The sequence below is a fragment of the Protopterus annectens genome, chromosome 1.part1, assembly GCF_019279795.1.
Source record: "Protopterus annectens isolate FY-2018-M chromosome 1.part1, PAN1.0, whole genome shotgun sequence".
Lineage (NCBI taxonomy): Eukaryota > Metazoa > Chordata > Ceratodontiformes > Protopteridae > Protopterus > Protopterus annectens.
The window spans coordinates 1,176,020,916-1,176,045,231 of NC_056726.1; the positions used below are offsets into that span (position 1 = coordinate 1,176,020,916).

A 24,316-nucleotide genomic window follows, 5' to 3' on the forward strand; every position below is an offset into this window, starting at 1 on the left:
CCCCCCATTTGGACAGATTTCTTGCAGTAAGAAGTTGATAGGTATGGCTTCAACTACATGTTATGAACATAGGTTCATAGATTAGTACTAAGCTAACTGCCCTTACAAGCCATTTTTATTTACATATATATATATATATATATATATATATATATATATATATATATATAGATATATATACTGTTCACTATCGTTGAACGTTTCAAATCCCGGAACCCCAAAAACACAAAATCACAAACATAAACACACCATACACCACACAACACATACATCATCCAACCCACACTACAACAAACCAACAAACAAAACACACACAAACACAAAAACACAAAACAACAAACAGGGGGCAAGCCCTCCTGCACTCCCCATGTGGGGGGCTGCACCCACCACATCCCCTCCCACTTATATATACTAACTCCAAGATCGCACCAACAGAAAAAGACAGCAAACTCACCACTACACACTCTACAGTACCCTCGGAGACATACATCACAAATATATGAGCACCACCACTTTCAACACTTAGACACTCATACTGTTGCCTGCCTACCTGAACCGCCACATAAAACTTCCAAACACACTCACATACACTCAAACACATACCTAAAACCCAGCAAAATACCAACTTACCTTACATAACAGCTAAATCCACACACTACATGATGCATCCTGCACACACTACATCAAGCGTCAAGTACTGGAACACCATAACCACAAATTCAACATTTCTGGATTGACTCTTATGGAGTTTCAGGATTTTGAAAATTCCACTTTATGGTCTCAAGATACTGAAATTCGAGATTTCAGTATTTCTAGATATATATATAATGCATATATATATGGGATCTGTACAGATCCCCGAATATACTTTCCCATATATGCAAATTTAGTACTAGCCCATTGGGAAACCAATTGTATTTTTACATCTATTTATTGGTCTAACATTATTTTTTATACTAGGTACCTGGATGATATCCTAATATTTTGGAAGGGTCTGAAAGAAAAGATTAGCAAATTTATACAATTTCTTGGCACTACATCCTCCTTTTTGAATTTTACAAGTAATATACAGGGTGGAACCTGTGAGTTTTTAGATGTATATTTCTATTTAAATAATGGTATTATTGAGTCAAACATTTTTAGGAAAAAGACCTATTCAAATTCTTTTTTACACTTCACTAGTTGTCACCCGTATTTTCACACAAAAAAAAAAAAAAGAATCTTGTTAAGGGGCAAATGGTGAGGTTATCACGAATTATTGGTGAGGATGACAGATTTATTCATGAACTCAATACACTTACCAGCATGTTTGTCGATAGAGGATACCCTTTATATTTATTAAAACAACTAGAGGATGAAGTTAAAAGGAAGAGAAACAATATATACAAACCAATTATTAAATTTGGTTTAAACAATACATTGAATGAAAATATTGTCACCAACAGAAGGGATGTCTTTATTTTACCATACAATGAACATTCTGACTATATAGTCAAAATATTAAATGTCAGTTGGATAAGTGTTTTTAGTAATAAGGATGAGTTTTGTCAGATAATAGGTCATTTTCCTAAGATTAGTTATAGTCGTGGTACCAATTTAAAGGAATACATGGAATATTATGGTAGGGACCAGATATATAATATGTCAAAAATGAGTAAATGCAGTTTTTGTAAAGGTTGCAAGTTTATTAATGATGGACCGTATGTAATGGTCCAAGGATATGGAAAATCTATTAAATGCTCAGGATATTGCAACTGCAACACAACAATGGTGGTTTATTTAGCTACATGTACATCATATCCCGCATTTTATGTAGGTAAAACTACAAGGAAATTAAAAGAGCGTATTATGGAGCATAATAGGGACGTTAAAAACAAAAGAATGGCAAATTCATTATATTTACATAGTATCAAGTGTAATAATTTTAAGAGATTTATATTTTTTGTCATAGATAGAATCCCTACACATGGACAAAAAGGAGGTGATTTAAACAATTGGTTGGAAGCCAAAGAATGTCTTTGGCAGTTGAGGCTGAATGCTAGTTTATTCCCTGATATTAATGGCCAAATCTCTATATTAAGCATTTTAAAGATTAGATCTTTGTGTATATAAAATAAATAAATAAATAAATAAATAAATAAGGAGAAATTTTATGAACAATTTTAAAATGAATTTTAAATAGTGTATTTATATTTTATAACTATATTTATTTAATTAACTGATATTTCATTTATATTTATTGGACAACAGTTTTATTGAACAACCAATCAGGGTGTTGTGTATTGGAAGCTTACTTAATTAATAGCAGCTTATTTATGTTTTTAGATGTACTCTGATGATGCCCTTATGTGTTGGAGGGTGAAAGTGCTTAGTACTATGATAGAAATTCTGTTTTGTTGGCTTGTCGATTTTATTGGAATTTTTTGGTGTTTGTGGACAATAAATCTTTATCGAGTGACTACCTTGGAGCCTTCTTGTGATTTAGCAGTTTTCCTTCGCTATGTTGTATTGTGCTACTAACATACTCTGTCTGGATTTCTATCTGTCTTCCTGGTTATTGGCAGTAGTGACCACTAACCATGACAGCATGACATTTGAGGGACATATATCTGACAAAGTGCTTGGTGTATGTACGTATCGTGCTGTCATCTGTAAGCATGAGGTTGGACATTGGAAGTGTTTTACACAGTGTATTAGTAAAGCATTCTTACAGCTACTATGAACATTTTCCTACCTGGCAGATCTGTGGAGGAAATTTCTGTTAACACTACATGACTGTTTCTACACATATTCACATATTCTTGGGTGAAAATATACTTACAGCTTACTACCACTCCTGGGATTTGAACCATGTTTGTTTCTGCATAAAGGTACACCAAGTTTGTGTTTCATCACTATGAGCTAATGAGGAACTGCTGTTTTGTGCTTGACTGTTTTCTGTCTAATACTCTCTGGTTTGGATGATCTAAACTTATAATTCTGACATTCATGCATGGCAGATAGTTCTTGTACTGTGTATTAATACTTTGAGATATTACAATCTGGGAAGCAATGGTTAACACACAGCAATGCTGCAGGGGGTACAGTAAAATGCTTTACACATTCTATTCAAAGTTCAGATCTTGGTGCATGGAACCTTTCATGTAGTTTTATATCTTGTTTTACAGCTCCACAATCTTTCTCAGATGAGCCTCATTTAATTCATGCTGTCAGAGCCATAGTTGCTGTGCAGAACCTGTACACATTTATATTCCTACCACAACATACCACAGTAAACACAACAGTCCGGTGTTTGTATTTTTTTTAAATGGTATTCACACTTTTATTAATGGATATCCTGTACATCATTAGTCTAGCTAACATCATTTATTCATTACACACAATATGCACTTTACCTACTGGCAGTAGACAATCTACACCTTTGTATTATTTGGCCTATATACTGCAAGCTAGATTTGTACTCACCAGCCTCCCAGCACAGCATTAACAACCTGTTGGCATCGGCATCCACATTCATAGCACTCTGCAGTTGTACAAGAGATAAAAAAAACATGCATACCTGTCAATCACATACTCAGGCTGGTAAACACTAATTGATAGTGTTACACTTACACACTGCTGGAACATTTTGTGCCCATGCATCTTGGTTCCACTGGTCCAAGAGCTCCTCTTCCTACACTTGAGGTCAATGAAATGGTGCCGGACCTGCTCACCAGTTCGAGGGATGCCAGTAGCACTGGTGAGATCACGTGCAAGACAGTCCCAGGCTTCTGCTTTATACTGTGATTCCTGGTACTGGCCCTGCAGCAGTTTTTCCTCATGGTCTTTCACTAGGAGTACAGCCATGACCCTGGACTCCTGGATGCCCCAGCACTGCATCCGAAAGTGCACACCCTCATCTATGCCAGCCATAGTGCCTGCAAAGATCAGCTACAACTGGTTATGGCTGTATTCCTGCCTTCACCATTTAAATAGTGTGATTGCCCTGCCCTTTGCTGTCATTAGACCATTTTGAAAGGGTTAAGATCTGCTAAGCAGTGCGCAAATCTGCTGAGCCAGTTTTAACACTGCTTAAAGGAGAAGTTGTTGAGCAGTGTTTAACTATATGCAAATCCACTTAGCTGAGCAACCTGATGCTTAGCAATCATGTCTTAACAATGGTTACACTTGCTAGGCATAGCTGAGCATTGGTAGCCATTGCTCACTTTAATTTTTTTAATATATCAGAGGACTGATTTCATTTATTAAGTGTATATCATATACTTTACATGACATCCCTCTATGTGCTTTCCTTACATTGGCAAAGGTTGTAACTATACTGTATGGGACATGTGTGTACATTGGTGGTTTCACATTTTATATGCATTCACACTTACATTGTACACCAGCTACACTACACTGGTTGACAAAAAACAGTTGTTACATAATTTAAGTTTACAAAAATAATTTTAACACTACTTTCCCATAGAAATATAGGTTGACTGTCTTGGTAGTCGAATCGTGAATGCCTGCATGTAAAGCCAGGACTCTAACGACTACACTATCAGCTTGGAAATTTCTCCTGTATATTTGTATTTATCTCCTATGGGGTGTTTAAGATATGCTAAATGGTAAGCTGTAACGCGCACACCCGCTTAGCTACGCTTAAACATTCCTTAGCCTAGAAAAAAATATTAATAATATTATTATATTATGTTATATAAGTGAGTATTGTGATGTTCTGACAAGTCATTGAGGACAGCAACTGGGAAATAATAGCATTCATTTATCTTTCAGACTTCTATCCTTCAGAGACTTCTGCTAATACATATCCTGCTTTCTATCAACTTACTAAGTGTGTGAGGGCAATTGTTTATTATTAAAAATAGTGTGAGGGCATTATTTGTGCCTTTGTACACATGTACTACTGTCATGGAATATTGGCATGCATTTGCTTTCAGATCTCTGTCCTTCGGTACTTCATGCTAATGCATGACCTGTTTTCTATCTACTTTCTAAGTTAATGAGGGCAATAATTTTGATGTGTCCCTTTTGAGGGATTTATACCCCATTATTTGTGCATTTGGGCACATTTCCTGCTTTAGCAGGTTGTGGAGGTGTTGTGTGGCACTTTTACAATGCAGAGGGTGTGTCACAGAACCTGTCACACACACCCTGCATTTCTTTCCTGATGCCCTGTGTATTAAAGTGTCTGCGGACACTGAAATATTTATTTCATTTCAGTGTTCGCAGACACCGAAATACTGGCATAATATTAAAGTAATTCTCTAATATTATGCCAGATCCTATTAGAAAGTTCTGCACGGCACTTTCTGAGTGCAAGGAGTGTGTTCAGTGTCCGTGCACTACTTGAACACCCCCTGCACTCGTTCACAGTCCGTGTCCAAGTAGGTTGAACAGCAGCATGCCTTCATGAATATGCATAGCATGCTGCTGTGCTATATGGACACAAACCACTCCGTGCAAGAATAGTGCTATTCTTGCATGGAGTTTATTGAATCCCAGGAATTGTGAATATGGTATAGATATCTAGTAGCAGTAGAAAGCATGGTATAGATCTGTGTATTACTTTTGTGAGCCAACACCATTCAGAAAAAATAAAAATTAAACTGTCTCATAGTTTCTTGAACCACAAGTTTGGCTTTTATCATACTCCTTTAAATAACTTTAGAAAGTTAGAGTCAAAAACATGCATTCCTTTTTTTTGCAGAGTTCATGTTATCGTTGTTTGTCCTTGATGAGCTCACAAGTGGGTTTTCTTAATGTTTAGCCATAGCTTTCACAAATTAATGAACAGAATTTTGATCTCATCTAGTCTAGGTCAGCTTCTTTCCCTGCTTCTCTGAGTTTACCCTTTAATTTTTTATTTGTTTACATGACTGGGTTTTCTGAGACACATGCTTTATGGATGTAAAATCTTGGACAATGGGTTGCATTATGAACGGTTGTCATACCATTCAATTTCATAGCACAAGAAATCTGGACAAAGTGCCTAAAATTATGGGGGTGGGGGTGCAAAGGCTCAAAAATAGGGACAGATTTTAAATTTTGCTCTTAGGAATTTCTAGAATAACAGGATTTGTGTCAGCATGCATTTTTTGAAGGATATGATGCCTGAAACATAAATACATGTTATTATTTTATTACTTTAATCCTTGATCATATGTCAAAAAACACATATTTTATGAGGGATAGACCAAAATATGAGGTAAAATCTGGACATTCTATGTACAGCTGGACAGCTGCGAGGAATGAAGGTTGTCATTTAACAGGCTGTGAGGATAAGGAAATGACTAGTGATCTCTTACTGTTTCTTGCATTTGGTGTAGACACATTTATGTTATGTGTGATATAACAAACACATACCCTTCCAACCTTCTTACTTATGGCCTACCATATAACTTACTGGATCCCTAGCTACTCCTAGAAGTGTGCTGTATTTAGTGGCAGAATGCCATCACCTTATATATCTGCTTAACCTTTAACTTGCTGGGTATTATTGGTAAGATATTTTGTAATGTATCTGACAAGAGTTGTTTTCATGTCTCATTAAAAATGATAATTACTATTACTCTTGCTAATTAGCATGCATGCCCAAAAATTATATAACCATGACACTTGCTGTTAATCATTTAACTTTTTGTTATTTTGGTGCACTCTAATCTGTTTAATATACTATGCACATAGTGGGCTTCCTTCCATTTTCTTCAAGTTGACTACCATATACATGATAACAATGTGTAGCGATTATGATCCTATTGGCAGTTGTCTTACCTGTTTAAATACTTTAAGCCTTTTGTCAGTTATTTTATATTAAAAGTGATATGCCATTTGAAAAACAATGAAGTTAGACATTTTTAATTATGGATACAATTACTTTTGCAGCAGGGGGAATAGCTGATTGCTTTATAAATGTATTTCATCCAGCGAGGACATGACATGTATTTTCACATGCTATTTTCACATATTCTCATTTTGTTTCAGTGGGATTACGACTAGTAAATGGCCCCAGTCCGTGTGCTGGCAGAGTGGAGATCTATCACGACAATGAATGGGGCACCGTGTGTGATGATGGTTGGGGAATAGAAGAGGCTGAAGTCGTTTGTAGAGAACTAGGATGTGGAACTGCTGTTTCAGCACCAGGAGAAGCAAAATATGGAAGAGGAACTGGGCCAATATTGTTGACTGGTCTGAGATGTACAGGATATGAATCTTCCCTGGAAAAGTGTCGATCGAAAGGATGGAATGTACATAACTGTAACCATCATGAAGATGCTGGTGTTATATGCACAGGTATGGTTATAGTCTTTGCCTAAACTGAAATGTTCATCTAAATCAACAAAAGTCACATTATTACTGTTTTCCACTCAGCTGAATTAGTACTGCAATACAAGAGTGAAGGATAGCAGATTAGTTAAATCTTTGACTCTCAGCTCATGGGTCTGTCAACTGTATGGAGTTTACATCTTCCCTTAATCATTGCAAGGGTTTTCTTTGTGGACTTTAGTTTCTTCCCAATACATGCTGCTGTGTTAGGTGCAGTTAATTTATTCTTATTTCTCTAAGTTGGTGGAGCCTCAGAGGTAATATATTTAGAGACTGTGCCCATTGAGGCACTGCCTCCACATTAGGACAGTGCAGGGAAAAATGACTTACTGTTGCATTATACTTAATTAAGTACATTGCAGTCACTTACTGTGTAGTGGTAACGCAGTTGATTTTAGAGTGGGAATGATATATTTGACACTGCATATGTGTGTGTTTGTGCGTGTGTGCGCGTGCATGTGTGTGTGTGTGTGTGTGTGTGTGTGTGTGTGTGTGTGTGTGTGTGTGTGTGTGTCTGTGTTTGTGTATGGTGTTATCAGAGGGAAAACGCTGTATAACCTTACTAATACCAGCTAATCCTAAACTGAACTATAACCCTGACCATGCAGCGTACCTTAGAAAGACCCTTTCCATAGCATTACCACTACAAAGTCAGGTTTGAACCCACATGACATCCATCATTAAATCAAACATCTTTCCTAATACCATTACAAACACTTGCAAAACACTAAATCTATCCCCTCACATAGTTCATAGTGTAACCTACTTGGCAAGTGTTCACACACAATCATAATCCTTACGGCTAAAACTTTCAGCATATCCAAAAGTTTCAACATTAATAAAAACCCACTTACAGCCACAAACCGTCATTCTTCATTTGACAAATGCAGACTTTGATCAATATCACAGTAATACAAGTTTTCAGCCAGATTGCCAAGTGCAGCGCACATTTAAAAAATAAAGTGACATTCTTCCACCTCACAGGGATCAGTATACATGGGTTACATAGCAGTGATCATGTGTTGCAGTCTTTGAATGGTATCTTGAGTTCACAGTTGACTGACTGCAGGGCATGTTAAGTGGAGGAGTGTTTAAATTTTATTTAGAGAATTTAAGTAATTGAGAGTATGTTGCAATGCTGAAACTATCATAACAAATGTTTTCACATTTGAGCTGACTGTGTGTGTGTGTGTGTGTGTGTGTGTGTGTGTGTGTGTGTGTGTGTGTGTGTGTGTGTGTGTGTGTCTGTGCACGCATTTGTGTGCATGTAATGTTTAGTGGATCTGTTAGAGAAATGGTGTTTACAGAGCACCTGGCTGACATATTCTAACTCCTTTCCCCTACACACTATCCAACCTCTTTAAAACTCCCACAGATGCACTATATATTATCACACATTACTTGTAACTGCCTAGCAGCTGGTTGACATATTCTAACTCCTTTCCCCTACCAACTATCCAACCTCCTCTTTAAAACTCCCACAGATGCACTATATATTATCACATGTTACTTGTAACTGCCTAGTACCTGGCTGACATATTCTAACTCCTTTCCCCTACCCACTATCCAACCTCTTTAAAACTCCCACAGATGCACTATATATTATCACATGTTACTTGTAACTGCCTAGCACCTGGCTGACATATTCTAACTCCTTTCCCTACCCACTATCCAACCTCTTTAAAACTCCCACAGATGCACTATATATTATCACACGTTACTTGTAACTGCCTAGCACCTGGCTGACATATTCTAACTCCTTTCCCCTACCCACTATCCAACCTCCTCTTTAAAACTCCCAGAGATGCATTATATATTATCACATGTTACTTGTAACTGCCTAATACCTGGCTGATATATTCTAACTCCTTTCCCCTACCCACTATCCAACCTCCTCTTTAAAACTCCCACAGATGCACTATATATTATCACACATTACTTGTAACTGCCTAGCAACTGGCTGACATATTCTAACTCCTTTCCCCTACCCACTTTCCAACCTCCTCTTTAAAACTTCCACAGATGCACTATATATTACCAGACATTACTTGTAACTGCCTAACACCTGGCTGACATATTCTAACTCCTTTCCCCTACCCACTATCCAACCTCCTCTTTAAAACTCCCACAGATGTACTATATATTACCACGTTACTTGTAACTGCCTAGCATGTGGCTGTATTGTAACTCCTTTCCCCTACCCACTATCCATCCTCCTCTTTAAAACTCTCAGAGATGCACTATATATTATCACTCATTACTTGTAACTGCCTAACATCTGGCTGACATATTCTAACTCCTTTCCCCTACCCACTATCCAACCTCCTCTTTAAAACTCCCACAGATGCACTATATATTACCACACGTTACTTGTAACTGCCTAACACGTGGCTGTATTATATTGCCTTTCCCCTACCCACTATCCAACCTCCTCTTTAAAACTCTAGGAGATGCACTATATATTATCACATGTTACATGTAACTGCCTAGCACCTGGCTGTTGTGGTTCACAACCTTTCTTTAAAGGAATTAATTATGCTGGGATGTATTCATTCATTAATCATTAATATCTTCTGCTAGTTTAATGCTTTGGTTAATTTGAATAAATTACATTAATATTATTTAAAACTGGGAGTAACACTCCTTTATGTTGTGAATGTCTATTTGTGTTATAAAAGAAATAAAGATTTGAATAATAACAGTGATGTGATTTTGGTTATTATTTGTATATTTTTTTAATAATTTCTTTGAACAGACTTAGAACTAGTAAATGGTCCAGATTCTTGCTCTGGAAGATTGGAAATCTACCACAACAATGAATGGGGCACAGTGTGCAGTGATGGCTGGGGAATGGAGGAAGCCTCAGTTGTCTGTAGATATTTAGGATGTGGAGCTGCTGTTTCAACACCAGGGGCAGCTCTCTATGGACAAGGATATGGACCAATCATGCTGGATGATGTGAGCTGTGTAGGATCTGAATTTTCCCTAAAACAGTGCCAGTCCAGAGGATGGAAAGTACATAATTGTGACCATGGCAAAGATGCTGGGGTCCACTGCTCAGGTACGTGCTGAACCTTATTTCTATAATAGATATTTTAATCTTACAATAATATTTTCAATAAAACGTCTGCTGCCAATCTACATTTGTACAAAGGAAATAGTGTCAAGGCATAGAAATGATATTTTATTTTAGCAATAGTATTGTCATGTTCTAGATAATAAATTCAGACAATGCACAGTAATAAGTAAAGAATTAATGCAACAATAGTGAACTTAAGTAACAATGACACAAATGTAGTACGGAGCACCTAGGGTAAGCTTCAAATTTACTGGCACATACCAAAGCTTTTAGGAAGCATGGCATGAACCTAATGAGTGACTGTCATATAAACCTGGCCGTGCCTTAATATCTTTTTTCTGCACAAACTTGTCTCTGCACTTATAAAATTATTTGATTTTGGTTCAGCTGCTGTGATGCCAGCACAGAATGCTGGATGTTTTCAGTTCAAGTCCCAGATAAGAGGTAATATTTTATATTCATTCTTCCACAGAATGATGTGTGTGTGTGTATATATATATATATATATATATATATATATATATATATATATATATATATATATATGTTTAGTAGGTTCATACATTAGTAATAAGCTAACTGCCCTTGCAAGCCATTTTAAGACTAGCCAATTATACTTTGTGAGACTCAAACCCTACACCTTGTGTTTGTAAGACAAGCACCTTAACCATTAGGCTACCCTCCCAACCCTGTGTGTGTGTGTGTGAGTGTGTGTGTGTGTGTGTGTGTGTGTGTGTGTGTGTGTGTGTGTGTGTGTGTGTGTGTGTGTGTGTGTGTGTGTGTGTGTGTGTGTGTGTGTGTGTGTGTGTTGTGTGTAACTTGAGCTGTGACTTTTCTAAATTGATGCATGGAAGTTCTTCTTTTTAGGTGTGAGAACATATTTTACAAGCCTCTGATATCCAGATTACATAATTTTCTGAGCCTGTTTCACAAAGGGTTTAAATATCATGTGATCTGTTACACAGACTAACTTGTAAAATTGAAGCCCGCAATATTCTCCAGAGTGTGAGATACATTGAGCAGCATAGGGCACTTCTTTAAACTCACTGCTACATCTTTTTGTATGTAACGAATGCATGCACAATATTTGTTTACTTCTATACAGTGGTTTGTCTCACATCTCGTATTCCCAAGCTAAACCTGAAAAAGGTCTACTAGGATCAGTGTTGTACCCTAATTAACAAGCGAATAAGTTACAAACTAACCCTCAACTTACTGGTGATGGAGATGCATACAATAAATGTGTGTGTGTGTGTGTGTGTGTGTGTGTGTGTGTGTGTGTGTGTGTGTGTGTGTGTGTGTGTGTGTGTGTGTGTGTCATATATATATATATATATATATATATATATATATATATATATATATATGGGTCCCCTTCACATGTTCAAGCTTTCAAAAGTTCAAATTTAATATGGCTGAGACCATATGATCGAACTTTTGAAAGCTCGAACACTTATAACATGGATATCCATACAGCACGGAACAGGAAGATTTCCCTTTTCCGCACTGTAGTGTGATCTCAGAGTTGATATATATAAATAGCAGGGGGTGTGGTGGGCGCAGCCCCCTCTGTGAGGGGTTCAGGTAATTTTTTTTTTTTTTACATTTTTTATGTGATGTTCGAACTTTCAAAGGTTCAATACTAAATTCGAACTTTTGAAAGTTCAGTCATCTGAAGTAGACCTCTATATATATATATATATATATATATATATATATATATATATATATATATGTGTGTGTATGTATATATTGTTTTAATGAATACCCATTGCCAAGAACATCGGTATCCACACATAAATGATTGCATATAGAAACTTTAACTCTCATGTTGCCTGAGTGGAATTTCACACCTCCTGACACCTGCAGAGGTCCTGCTTGGGCACCCTTCACCTGTTTTAAAATTCTGAGAATGTAGTTTTTCAATCTACCTATAAACAAATGCAGTTATCTCAAAAACTATAAAAGTCACAGAAAAAAAGTTAAAATGTGAAAGCTATTCAATGCACACACCTCTTCACAATTGTGATATTAACATGTAAGCCAGACATATTAGTAATTTTATATTTATATGAATAATTCAGTAATATGTAAAAATATAATTATCAAACAAATGCTAATATCTCTGTTACCACAGTAGATAGAGCCCCAAGTATCAGTGTGACTTTTGTTTATGTAGATATGGTCTTCAGTTTGCTGCAGAATAGTTTTGTAAATGGCACTCCATTTCTGAGATATCTGCATAATTATGATTTGCATACATATTTGCATATTTAATGGGCAAATATTTATAAATATCTGTCAAGCAGTGCTATCTGAACTATCAGTGCAGATTTATTCAGCATTGCGTATGCTTTCACATGATACCATTAAGTATCATGTCTATGTATTCTGGTGTAAGTTGTTAATCTAGTTGCTAACCTATCACTTATATTCAAAATATTTCTAGAAAATAAAATAACTTTTCTCTGGAACAGAGTACATCATTTGTCTGAGGACCCAGTTCTAACCTCTGTGATAGCTGAGCAAGTGAAATGCTGTTTTATAATGCTTCCAGAGACAATTCCTGAGATATTTACAGAACTATATACCTATGTAAAAATAGATGTTGCATTACCAAACAAGTTTAAATATCTTTTTTTCCCCCAAAAAATCTTTATTTGAATTTTCAGATATTAACAGCGATACATCCAGTCAAACACACAAAACAAACAGTACATACAAAAAGGAAACATTCAAAAAACTAATAAAACAAGAAATTTATATATATATATATATATATACACTATATACAATAGAAGTCACTACATCATCAAATGGAGTATAAGAGTTTTTAACATCACTTAAGAAAGTGAGGGACAGTATAAGGGACCTATTTTATGAAGAAAATAAATATAGAAATTCAACGACTTATTATACATATTGTAATTAAGGAATACAATTAGATATATAAAGAGGAAAAGGGAAATAAGAGAAAAAAGGAAAAAAAAAGAAAAACTAAAAACTGGTTATAAAGTAGTTATTGCATAATATAAGTTTGTCTTATCATGTCAGTGTACAGACTATCTTTCTTTGTTAAGAATTACATCTAGTAAGTAATCCCAATATTTCTGATAATAGTGTTTTTTTTGTTTTCGTATAAACTAGTTTGTGAGATGAGATATATTTAATAGCAAGGTTGCTAAAGCCTTACCATGTAATTGGAGATGTGACATTCCAATTTTTAGTGATATAAAATTTAATAAGGGCACACATCGTGATAAGGACATGTTTTTTTTATTTTTGGAAGTTGAGTCGTAATGAGCAATATAGCTGTCTCCCATGACAGGGGTGATTTTTCATATCCCATCTTCTCCAACCTAGCTCTTAAAGAGCAACATAGATTGTGCACCTTGCTACATTTCCACATGACATGGAGAATATCTGCAGTTTGGTTTGGGCAGTGAGGACATATAGGCAAGAAGCTGGAATTGAACTTATTTAGTTTTGATGGGGTATAATACATATTGTTATTTATCATAATTTGTGTATATATCAGCTTCTTAAAAGGAATGAATTTTATGTCATTCTCAATGGCCAGTCTCTTATTTTCATCTGTCAGAGTTTGTGTTTTTTTTTCTTGCCAATAGTTTGAAAATAATAGAAAATTCCAGTGTTTTATGTTCGTTACAAGTCTATATGTACTAGAAATTGTTTTCCCTTTCATCTCGAGGTTTTCTAGTATTAGTTTTACTAAGTTAATATCCTGCAAGTCGACTTGTGTTTGTGAGAACTTAGCATTTATGAGATAATGGATTTGGGTAAGAATAACAGTATATTTCTTAGTAAGACTAAGTTCTAGTCTTATTTGTTGTGTATTGGTTTCTCCCCATTGGTATATTTCCCATACTGTGAGATCCTTTATCATAGGGTAATTTGTTAGATTTAAGGTTTTATTGTTTATTAGTAGGTTGGGATTTAGGTGGAGTGGTTGTATAAAGGCAAGAGCATCTAATAATTGTAATGATTTAAATAATTTCTGTGTAGTAAGAATCATATATTTAATTAGTGAGGGTATATTCTTCGTGAATATGCCATTTTGATTTAGGTTTAAAAATGGTAGGGATTTGGTGTTATTCCCAAGGGATTTCAGTTGTTCAGACCAGATTTTGGTCCATTGGGGTGTCCAGGTATTTACATATGGGTCATGGCTTATTATCTGTATTAGTCTGTAAGCAGTAATTATACTATAATAGAGTTTGAAATCAGGTAACCCCAATCCCCCTTTATCTTTGGTAAGTACATGCTTGTCATATTTAATTCTAGTGGATTTGGGGTACAAGTTTAAATATCTTAAAATCAGTGGCAGGCAAATCACAGGTATCATCCACAATCTTTACATTATTTTTTTAAGATCAGTGGTAGGCTGACCATAGGTATCATTCACAAACTTTGCATCATTATTCAGGCATTCATTTGATACCATGGAGCACCATATAAAGATTCTCTGCTTCATATTATTAATATAATTATTAAGTTATGACCTGTATTAATAATATTTCTAGAAGATAACACAGATTTTCTCTGAAACAGAGTACATCAGTTGTCTAAGGAGTCACTCCTAACCTATGTGGTGGCTGGGCTTGTGAAATACTATTTTACAATGCTTCCAGAGAGAATTCCTGAGATATTTATAGAAGTGTAGTAAAAGCAGAAGAGTGTTGCACCACAGGTAATAAAATTAAACTGCAACTTTTAACTGTAGCTTCAAAAGTGCAGGATATATGATGTAACAAATGCACAGCATCAAACGGAAACTTCAGTTTGTAATTTCAACAGTGCTGAGCACAAGATGTATTGAACATGACATCGCAAATGCAAAAGCCAAGTTAAAACTTTAGTTGAAATTCCACAATGTTAGAACGAGTAAATAACATAGAAAAAAACATAAAAAGAAGAACCCTTTTGATATAAACAAATGGACAAGCACTTTCAGCTTTATCAAGCCTTCTTCAGATCCAAATGAGTCAACAGGGTTCAGTGTTTAAAAAGTCAGTAACATCCAATGAGGTGGACTTCACATAGTAGCGAGTTTCAACCAGTCAAATGAGTCTATTAGTACACACCTCCCTGTTGTTACGGCGAACATTGTTCCTTAATCTTAAAACTCTTTATTAATAACTAGTAAAAACTCTTGCATTCCTTTAATAATAAAAAAATAAAAGCAAAACAAAACCAAATTAAATCATATTTTGAGATGGGACCATTAGAAAATGTATCCAATTTCCTTGCAATCAGTTCTCATTTAAAAGCGAAGTCCACATATCAGACCAAGGCATAAAATACAATTTACAGAATATTTACAGAAGCATGATATTCATGCAAGTATGCATATTCCATTACTAAATGAGTTTAAATATCTTAAGATCAGTGGCTGGCAGACCACAGTTATCATTCTCAACATTTGCATAATTTTTCAGGTTTTTATTTGACATAAAAGACATAAAAAAAGAGATATCAGACAAGTAACAAGTGGAGTACCTCAGGGTTCCGTCCTGGGACCGCTCTTGTATGGCATCTACGTCTCTGCAGTACAGGCCAACACTAAGGGACTCTGGCTAACAAAGTTTGCAAATGACTGCAAACTGGGAGCCATTATTGAATTCCCAAATGATGTGGATATTCTACAAAAAGGCCTTACAGAAACAGATGCTTGGTGCCAAAGCTATGGGCTCAAGCTTAATGACAAGAAATATATAATTATCCCCTTTTTGAAAAACCATGTACCCATGAATTGCCACATAGGTTGCAGTACACTAAACACTGAAAGTGTGATGAGAGACTTAGGGACACAGGTGGACAGTGGTATCATCTTCGATAACAACATTGCCACAGCAGTCAGGAAATCCTTCTATGTGGCACATCTCATCACTAAAGGCTTTTCATCCAGAAAAAAAGGAGGTCATTGCCCCGCTGTACTCATCCCTCATTAGACCCATTGTAGAGTACAATGCCCCATTTGGTATTTACCTCACAAGACATCTGCAACAGCTGGAAAGGCCACAGAAATACCTCAGTAAAATAATCACAGGCCTAAAGCAGATGCCCTATGCTGACCATCTAAAAAAAATTCCAGCTATACTCTGTGGCATATTGTCTACTCAGAGGCAATCTCTGCTTAACATACAAGGCCATGTCAAACCCTGAGCTGTTAGACATGCTTCACTTAAAGAAAACCCAATCCCTCAGAGCCACACCATCCAGGGATCCAAATCTTGTCATCAGAAGGAACAAAACATGCTGGAGGGATAGGTTCCTGACCCAGAGACTGCACATACTCTGTAATAGACTGCCCATACATGTCAAACAGAGCACCTCCTTGGCCCTCTTCAAAAGGAACCTTGACAATTGAATGGGAGATAGGAAATTCACCCTGGGGATCATATCAGTCACCCTGCTAGACAGGTGTTCAGGGAAGTAAATATTGTGGGAAGAAATATCCAGGGAATTGTTATGGCTAGGCTTGTATAGGCCCTAGGGCCGATAGCCTAGTACCAACCTGTGAACCTATAATAGAGTACCATATAAATATCCTCTGGTTCAAGTTATTAATATAATTATCAGTTTATAATCTATCTTTATAATATTTCTAGAAAATAATTTACTCTGCACTGGCATCACTGTCTAACCCATTCCCAGCATAATGTTGTAGTTATTCCGTAACTGTACAAACAGCTGCATGTTCCACAGATTAACAGATATCCACTAACCATACTATGACTGGTAGTTATTGTCCATTGCTGCAACTGGAGATGTCTAAGAGAAACAGAAAAAGTACACAGTTGAAAAACAAAAACATTTTTGTTTTTGTTATATTCTGACTTATTTGCCTGCATTATTTTCATCTTTTTTTGATTACTTTTTATGTGTTGCACTACTGCATAGCTTACAGTTACTTACATAAATCTGAATTTAAAAATATGAATGATGCCAGATTTGCTCTGGTAAGCATGCACATGCATATTTAACATCTCCCATCCATAAATGTAATGTTGTACACGAAGTTCACTGCAATACATCTGCGCATCTGCAGTAAGTGAATGTAATGGACACATGCTGCACACTACTAGCCTCAAACATCTTTAAGTCAGACATTTATGTACCAAACTTATGGCCATTGTTAGAGACTATACACACACACACACACACACACACACACACACACACACACACACACACACACACACACACACACACACGTGCGCGCACACACAAAAACACACCCTATCTCACTCGCTTAAAAGGAATGCACAGTTCTAAACAACCATTAGCTTTGGACCTTCATGTAGAAATAATGGCTCAGAAGGAAAGTATATTTGTGCCCTCAACGTGGATATTCTAATATAATAAAAACAAAGGGAAAATCATGGCAACCACAGTGCTGGTACTAAGGAATATGCAGAATACTGTAAAATATATAGGGATGTATTAAACCTTTACAGCCCTCTCCCAAAAAAATCTCAACCTGAATACTGATGGTTCTAATCTAGTTTACTGAATCAAACTACTGCATCCTTTTGAAACCATGGTTTCTGCATCTGACTTTCAGAATTTTTGCCAAACGGAGAAAATATATGTTGTATTAATATTAGATCATGAATAATCTGACTCACTGAAGCTGAAAGTCTAAAGTGGCCAAAGCATGGGAGTGATCTATATACCATAAAAACTAATCTCCAGGAACATCTTCATCATCATCTACATTGTATATGTTATGACCAGTGGCACCTGCACTCTTTACAAGAACAAAGCTTTTAGCAGGAGGTTCACTTTAACCTAGACCATGTGACCCACATGATGTCATGAACTATCCAATATCTGCTGTGTTCATAGGTTAATACCTAAATAGCAGGCTATTCGTCTGATGACTATTCCAGGTCTAGCCAACAGTCAAAAGTCAGACTCAAACACTATTTTTTGAATCTGTGAATTAAAGACCTTAACCATTATACTAAACTCTCCCCCTTTCTTTGCCCATTCTTCTTCCAGCTTCTCCCAGTTAGGGGTCACCACTGCAGATCATCTGTCTGCTCATGATTGGCAGTGGAGTTTTACAGTATCAAGTTGCCAGCCCAGTGCCCAACCTTCCACAGAAGGCACACACATGCACACCTAGGGCCAATTTAGAGTGTCCAATCCACCTACTGCATGTCTTTGGGAGGAAACCCACATGACCACAGGCAGGACATGCAAACTCTGCACAGAGAGCACCCCAGCTGAGAATCAAACCGGAAAACCTCTTGCTGTGAGGCAGCAATGCTAACCACTGCACCACCATGGCCGCCCTATTTCTGTTCACTAGTCAAATACTGTAAAAATTGTAGGTAAATGTAAGTCATGCCTCATACAGAAAGGAAATAATTTAGGAAATGGAAACCAGAACAGTAAAATAAGGCAAACCTCTACCACTGAGTAGAAATGAATGCACTGAGTAAGGCCAGGGATAAACAAGCAGTCAGGTCAGAAGCAAAGCTTTACAGTACAAGCCAGAGAGAAAAGTGACAATGATGTTACTGTCTGTGGAACAATGCCTGACTTCTGTAGTGATTTGTCATGCAAAATGCTGTGCCACAATGTGCCTAGGTAAACATTGCCTGAGATATTTACAGAGATGATGTTTATGCATCTTGTCATATTTTATTAATATACATGTATTAATATTTGCATATTTGTACTAGAAAGACAGCTGGTATCATTCACAATTTTTGCACCATTATGTATTCTTTTATTTGGTACCATGTTTTTAACTGTTTTTCTGCAAAAAAAAAAAAAAAAGTTTTAAGCTTGTTTCCCATCTTTGCTGTTACTAGAGTAGTCTTGCTTTATCCAGGACTGTATTATAAGTTTCCCCAAATCTTTCTGTGTTAAAGGGAAGCCTTCTAGCTTATCAGTGGGAGTGGTAAGCACTAAATAGCCTATCTACCACAAGAAGAGTGGTTTCTGGCTTTGAAAGTGTAGTTTATTGGTCATTTGGGCAGTTTTTTCCATGTTCTGTTTTAAAAGCCCATGTTTACAGGGTTTGAACTTCTTTAAACTCCACTGATCCAGTTTTGGTGTCCTGCAGACTACAACAGCAACAGAAAGGAGAAAGAGAGACTTTAAGCACCTCCATTTTGATTTTTCCTGATTATAGGTTCATAGGTTCATATGCGTGTACTAGGCTAATGGCTCTGGGGCCTTTAAAAGCCTAGCCATAGGGTTACCCTGGCATAGTGCCACCTGACCTTAGTTCCCAGTGCCTCTGTCGAATAGAGCCACTGGAGTTATCCCCCGGGGTGAATTTTCTGTTTCCCATCCACTCATCAAGATTTCAATTGAAGAGGTTCAGCAAGGTGCTCTGCTTAACATGTATGGGAAGTCTGTTCCATGGCATGGGCAGTCTCTGGGTTATGAACCTGTCCCTCCAGCATGTTCTGTTAATTATGGTAATGAGGTTGAGGTCTCTGGAGCATGTGGTGCAGAGGGATTGGGATTTGTTTAGATGTAACATTTCTAACAGAGCTGGGTCAGACATCGCTTTGTAAGTCAAGCAGAGATTGCCTCTAAGTAGGCGAAATGATATATAGAAAAGTTGGAGTTTTTTGAGTCTGTCCATATAGAACAAGTTTTTAAGGCCTAGGATCCTCTTTGTGAGGTACTTTTGTGGCCTCTAAAGTTGCTGCAAGTGTTTAGTGAGGTACATGCCAAATGGGGCATTGTACTCGATGATTGGCCTAATGAGGGAACAGTAGAGGGAGACAATGACCTTTTTGTTCCTGGATGCAAAACCCTGAGTAATGAGATGTGCCACATAGAAGGACTTTCTGACCACAGCAGCAATGTGGTGATCAAAAGAGAGTTTGCTGTAAACCTGTGTTCCCAGATCTCTTATAATGCCTTCTGTGTTCAGTGGACTACCATCAATGTGGTAATTCATAGGAACTGGGTTTTTCCCAAGGGGGATGACACATTTTTGGCATTGAGCTTAAGGCCATGGTTCTGACAGCAGTCGTTGGTCTCAGTGAGGCCATTCTGTAGGATGTCAACATCACTTGGGGAGTTAATAATAGCACCCAACTTGCAATTGTCTGTGAACTTTGTCAGCCAGAGTCATTTCGTGTTGGCCTGGACTTCAGAGAAGTAGATACCAAACAGGAGAAGACTCAGGACCAAACACTGTGGAACTCCACTCATGACTAGTCAGCAATCTGACTTGGAATTAGCTACTTTCACACTTTGGGTTCTATTTGTGAGCCAGTTTGCAACCCACCTAGTGATATAGGAGTTGATGCCAAGCTTAGTGAGTTTTTCTATGATTCCTGAGTGGGGAATGGTATCAAAAGCCTTGTCCAGATCAAGGTAGGCTGTATGAACCACTTTGCCTTCATCCACAGCTCTGGTGAATGACTCAAATAAGTTGACCATTACTCAAAGAAGTTGACCAAGTTGAGCAGGCATGATCTGCTCTTCACATAACCAAACTGTCTGGGATCCAGAGTTTGGAGATTCCCTATATCCTTGTTTATTAGGTCCATGATGATGCATTCCATAGCTTTGCATATCAGACTCATCAGGCTAATGGGGTGATAGTTCCCAGGGTCTGTAGTCATTCCTCCTTTGTGGAGAGGGATGACTGTAGCAGTGCGCCATTTGGTAGGGACAAAGCTTGAGATGAGGCTGTGATTGAACAAGGCACACAGGTGAGGTGCCAGATCACTCTGTAGTTGATGTAGAACACAACCAGAGATATTGTCAGGTCCTATAGAAGCTGTATTATTGGCTTTGGCTTTAACCTCTGCAGCAGTAATACTGGGTGCCTGACAATCTACTGGTATTGTTATTGGTCCTTTGGGGGGGAGGGGTAAAGTTGGCACTGAATCTGTCGGCCAGTATACTGGCAATATTTTTTGGCTTGGTAGCTCAGAGCAAATTTGGGTATTGCCGTGGAGATTCTTTACATAACTATAGAAGGCCTTGTGGTTGTCTTTACTATCTGCTGCAATTCTGCTTTCATAGCTAGCATTAGGGGATTTGATGAGGGATCTTAACTTTTTGTTGAGGCTGATAAGGGAGTTTTTCCAGATTTGGGACTTCACCTTATTCCGCATCAGTTCCCTCCTTCTGTTGTAGAGTCAGGGAACCACCAGATTAGCTTCCTTTATTTGGAAGAGAGCATCTTGACTCTATTGGGTATGGCGAGATCTATGCATTTGTGTAAGTGTTCATACAGTGCATTGGTGTATGACTCTGCGGTCACACAACTATTCTCCATTTCCATGGGTGCCGTGAAGTTAGCCTCCTCTGTTTTTAGGAGCCCAAATTTAGCTTTGGAGAAGTTTTTCATCTTATAACAGTAACCAGCATTTGATAATTTTGCTGGTTCTAATAAACCAATTAATTCAAAAACGTTTAAGCATCATTACAACAGTAAACCCACTTACAGCAATGTTGTTTTTACTGGAGCATCTGATAGTCATATTACTAAACCTTCTGAAGAGACTGGACATAACAGTAAGGACTTTTCGACTAACAAGGGCACTGTGGGGAACGAAGATATCCCCTTAGGAGACCATGAGCATGCCATTGCTGTCACCGATGAACACCGAGTGACAGATGCTTGCAGTGGATTATCTACTACTGTTAGTGATGTTAAAACAGTTAAACCCAAGACTGGTTCAGGAAATTCATCTACATCTTCTTTTTTCAACAAGAAGAGTCAGGTGAATTCCAAGACTGTGTTCACCAGGAGCAGGACCTTTTTGGGGTCCCAGTCATCAGGGGACGAGACTTAAGTGGACATTTCAATGGACAAATTAATTCTTTTAGCATTATCAATTTAACTGATCATGTTTTTTCTGACAACGAAGTGGAAGTTTTGAAACTGGGGTTGAACTTTGTTCCCAGTAGTAGAGCAAATTATGTAAGGACAGTAGCTGATATTAAGAAATACATCAGAAAACTTAATTTACAATACTTGATGCATGATATTTCCAAAGATAACAAGATTTTCATTAAACCTTCTAGTTACACACCGACTCTTTCACACACCATCAAGGTATTTGAGGAGATGTGTATACAGGATGTACATGACTTGTTGCATTTTAAACCTAATCACCACAGTAACATGACTTTGGGTGAGAAAAATGCCCTCAGGAATTTACAAGGTATGACTAACACACTTAGATTCATGAAGAGTGACAAGGGTGGGAACATAGTTGTGATGGAACAAGCAGCTTATATAAAAAGCATGAATGAGATTTTGAACAACACAGACGAATATGATACTGTTACGCTCTTTGACATTCATCGCAGTCAAAGGTTAATCCATTCCCATCTTTATGAATTGTTAATGTCTGGTGATATTAGTTTTGACATGTATCAATTTTGTGTGATTGAAGAACCTAGGATTGGGGTGATGTTTGGGATACCTAAAACCCATAAATGTGTTAAACACCCACCCTTTAGACCTATTGTATCTTCTCCACACTCAGTTGCAGAAGGTTTATCTTTGGTCATCGATGCAGTTTTAGGACCAAGTATAATTGAAGAATGTTCTTACACACGAGATTCCTGGCATTTTTTGAATAAGGTTAACAACTACGGTATGACGGGACTTTTTGACCCCAGTAAACATATTATTTTCACTTTAGACGTTATTTCATTATACACTTGTATCCCCCATGATGAAGGAATAGAAGCTGTATGGAATTTTTTAAATAAAAATAAAAACAGATCCCGGTTTAACAACAACACCATTTTTACAGTTTGTATGTTTTTGGATATTATTTTACATAATAATTTTTTTCTTTTTGATGGAACTTATTATAGACAAAAAAGAGGTGTAGCTATGGGGTCACCGGCAGCTCCTTCTTATGCTAACACAGTTATGGTTTGGTGGGAACATCAATTTATTTCTCACTTAACAAATAAATACAATATTTCTTTTTATTCTCGTTTCGTTGATGATTTAATTTTTATTATTGAAGGTGATCAACAAACTGTTGACACCTTCTTGTTAGAGATTAATACTTTGTCTTCTTTTTTAAAGTTTGTGATTGGTGACGTAGGGTTAAGTGTGAATTTTTTAGATGTTTCCCTATGGTGGGACATATATGAAAAAAGGTTTCATAGTTGTATATATCGGAAGAAAACCTTTTGTAATGGGTATTTGCATTTCCGTAGTGGACACCCCAAACATATGATGAGAAACATCCCGAGAGGACAGTTCATTAGAGCCTGCCGTATGACCTCGAGGGATGAAGATTTACTCCACGAGTTTGAATTCATTATCTCCCTTTTTTTAGATGGGGGATATGATACGACCCTATTGACAGATATTGCTGGGGAAATTCATCAGAAGCGTGGTTTGTATTATCCGCCTTTATTAAACATGGCTTCAAATACCATTATTAACACTATTAATAATGGTGACAGTAAGGAAATCAATTGTGGTTTAACTTGTTCTTTGGAAATGAACTCTGACTCTCAACATATTAAATACTTGTTGGAAAAAAACTGGAGGGTCATTAAAGGGAATTCTGATATGTTTGATATTTTAGGGGATAAGCCATTTTTTATTCATAGAAACAACTATAATTTAAAGAAGATTTTGGAAAATAAGAACAGTGGCAATACTAAGGTCTTCAGTGATAAAAAAGGTATGCACTGCTGTTACAACTGTAACATGTGTCGTTACATTTCTTTGGGTCCTTACATTTCTGTGTGTTCCATCAATAAGACCCTTGCAGTGCCGACATACGTTGATTGTTGTACCCAAGGGGTCATCTACATTGCCTTATGTTCAATTTGTCCGGCATTTTATGTCGGAATGACTACCAGGCATTTAAAAACACGTATTAGGGAACATCTTTATAGCATTAAAAAAAGAGATGA

General features: G+C 37.0%; 1 protein-coding gene across 1 annotated transcript in view; it reads left to right on the forward strand.

Moving 5' to 3' along the window:
• LOC122815847 (deleted in malignant brain tumors 1 protein-like) overlaps nt 1-24,316 on the forward strand; it is a 254,412-nt gene that overhangs the window by 182,902 nt on the left and 47,194 nt on the right. Inside the window, exons 5-6 of the mRNA XM_044088663.1 lie at nt 6,985-7,293; nt 10,082-10,387. Coding sequence (XP_043944598.1) covers nt 6,985-7,293; nt 10,082-10,387 — 615 coding nt within the window. The remainder of the gene's footprint in view (nt 1-6,984; nt 7,294-10,081; nt 10,388-24,316) is intronic.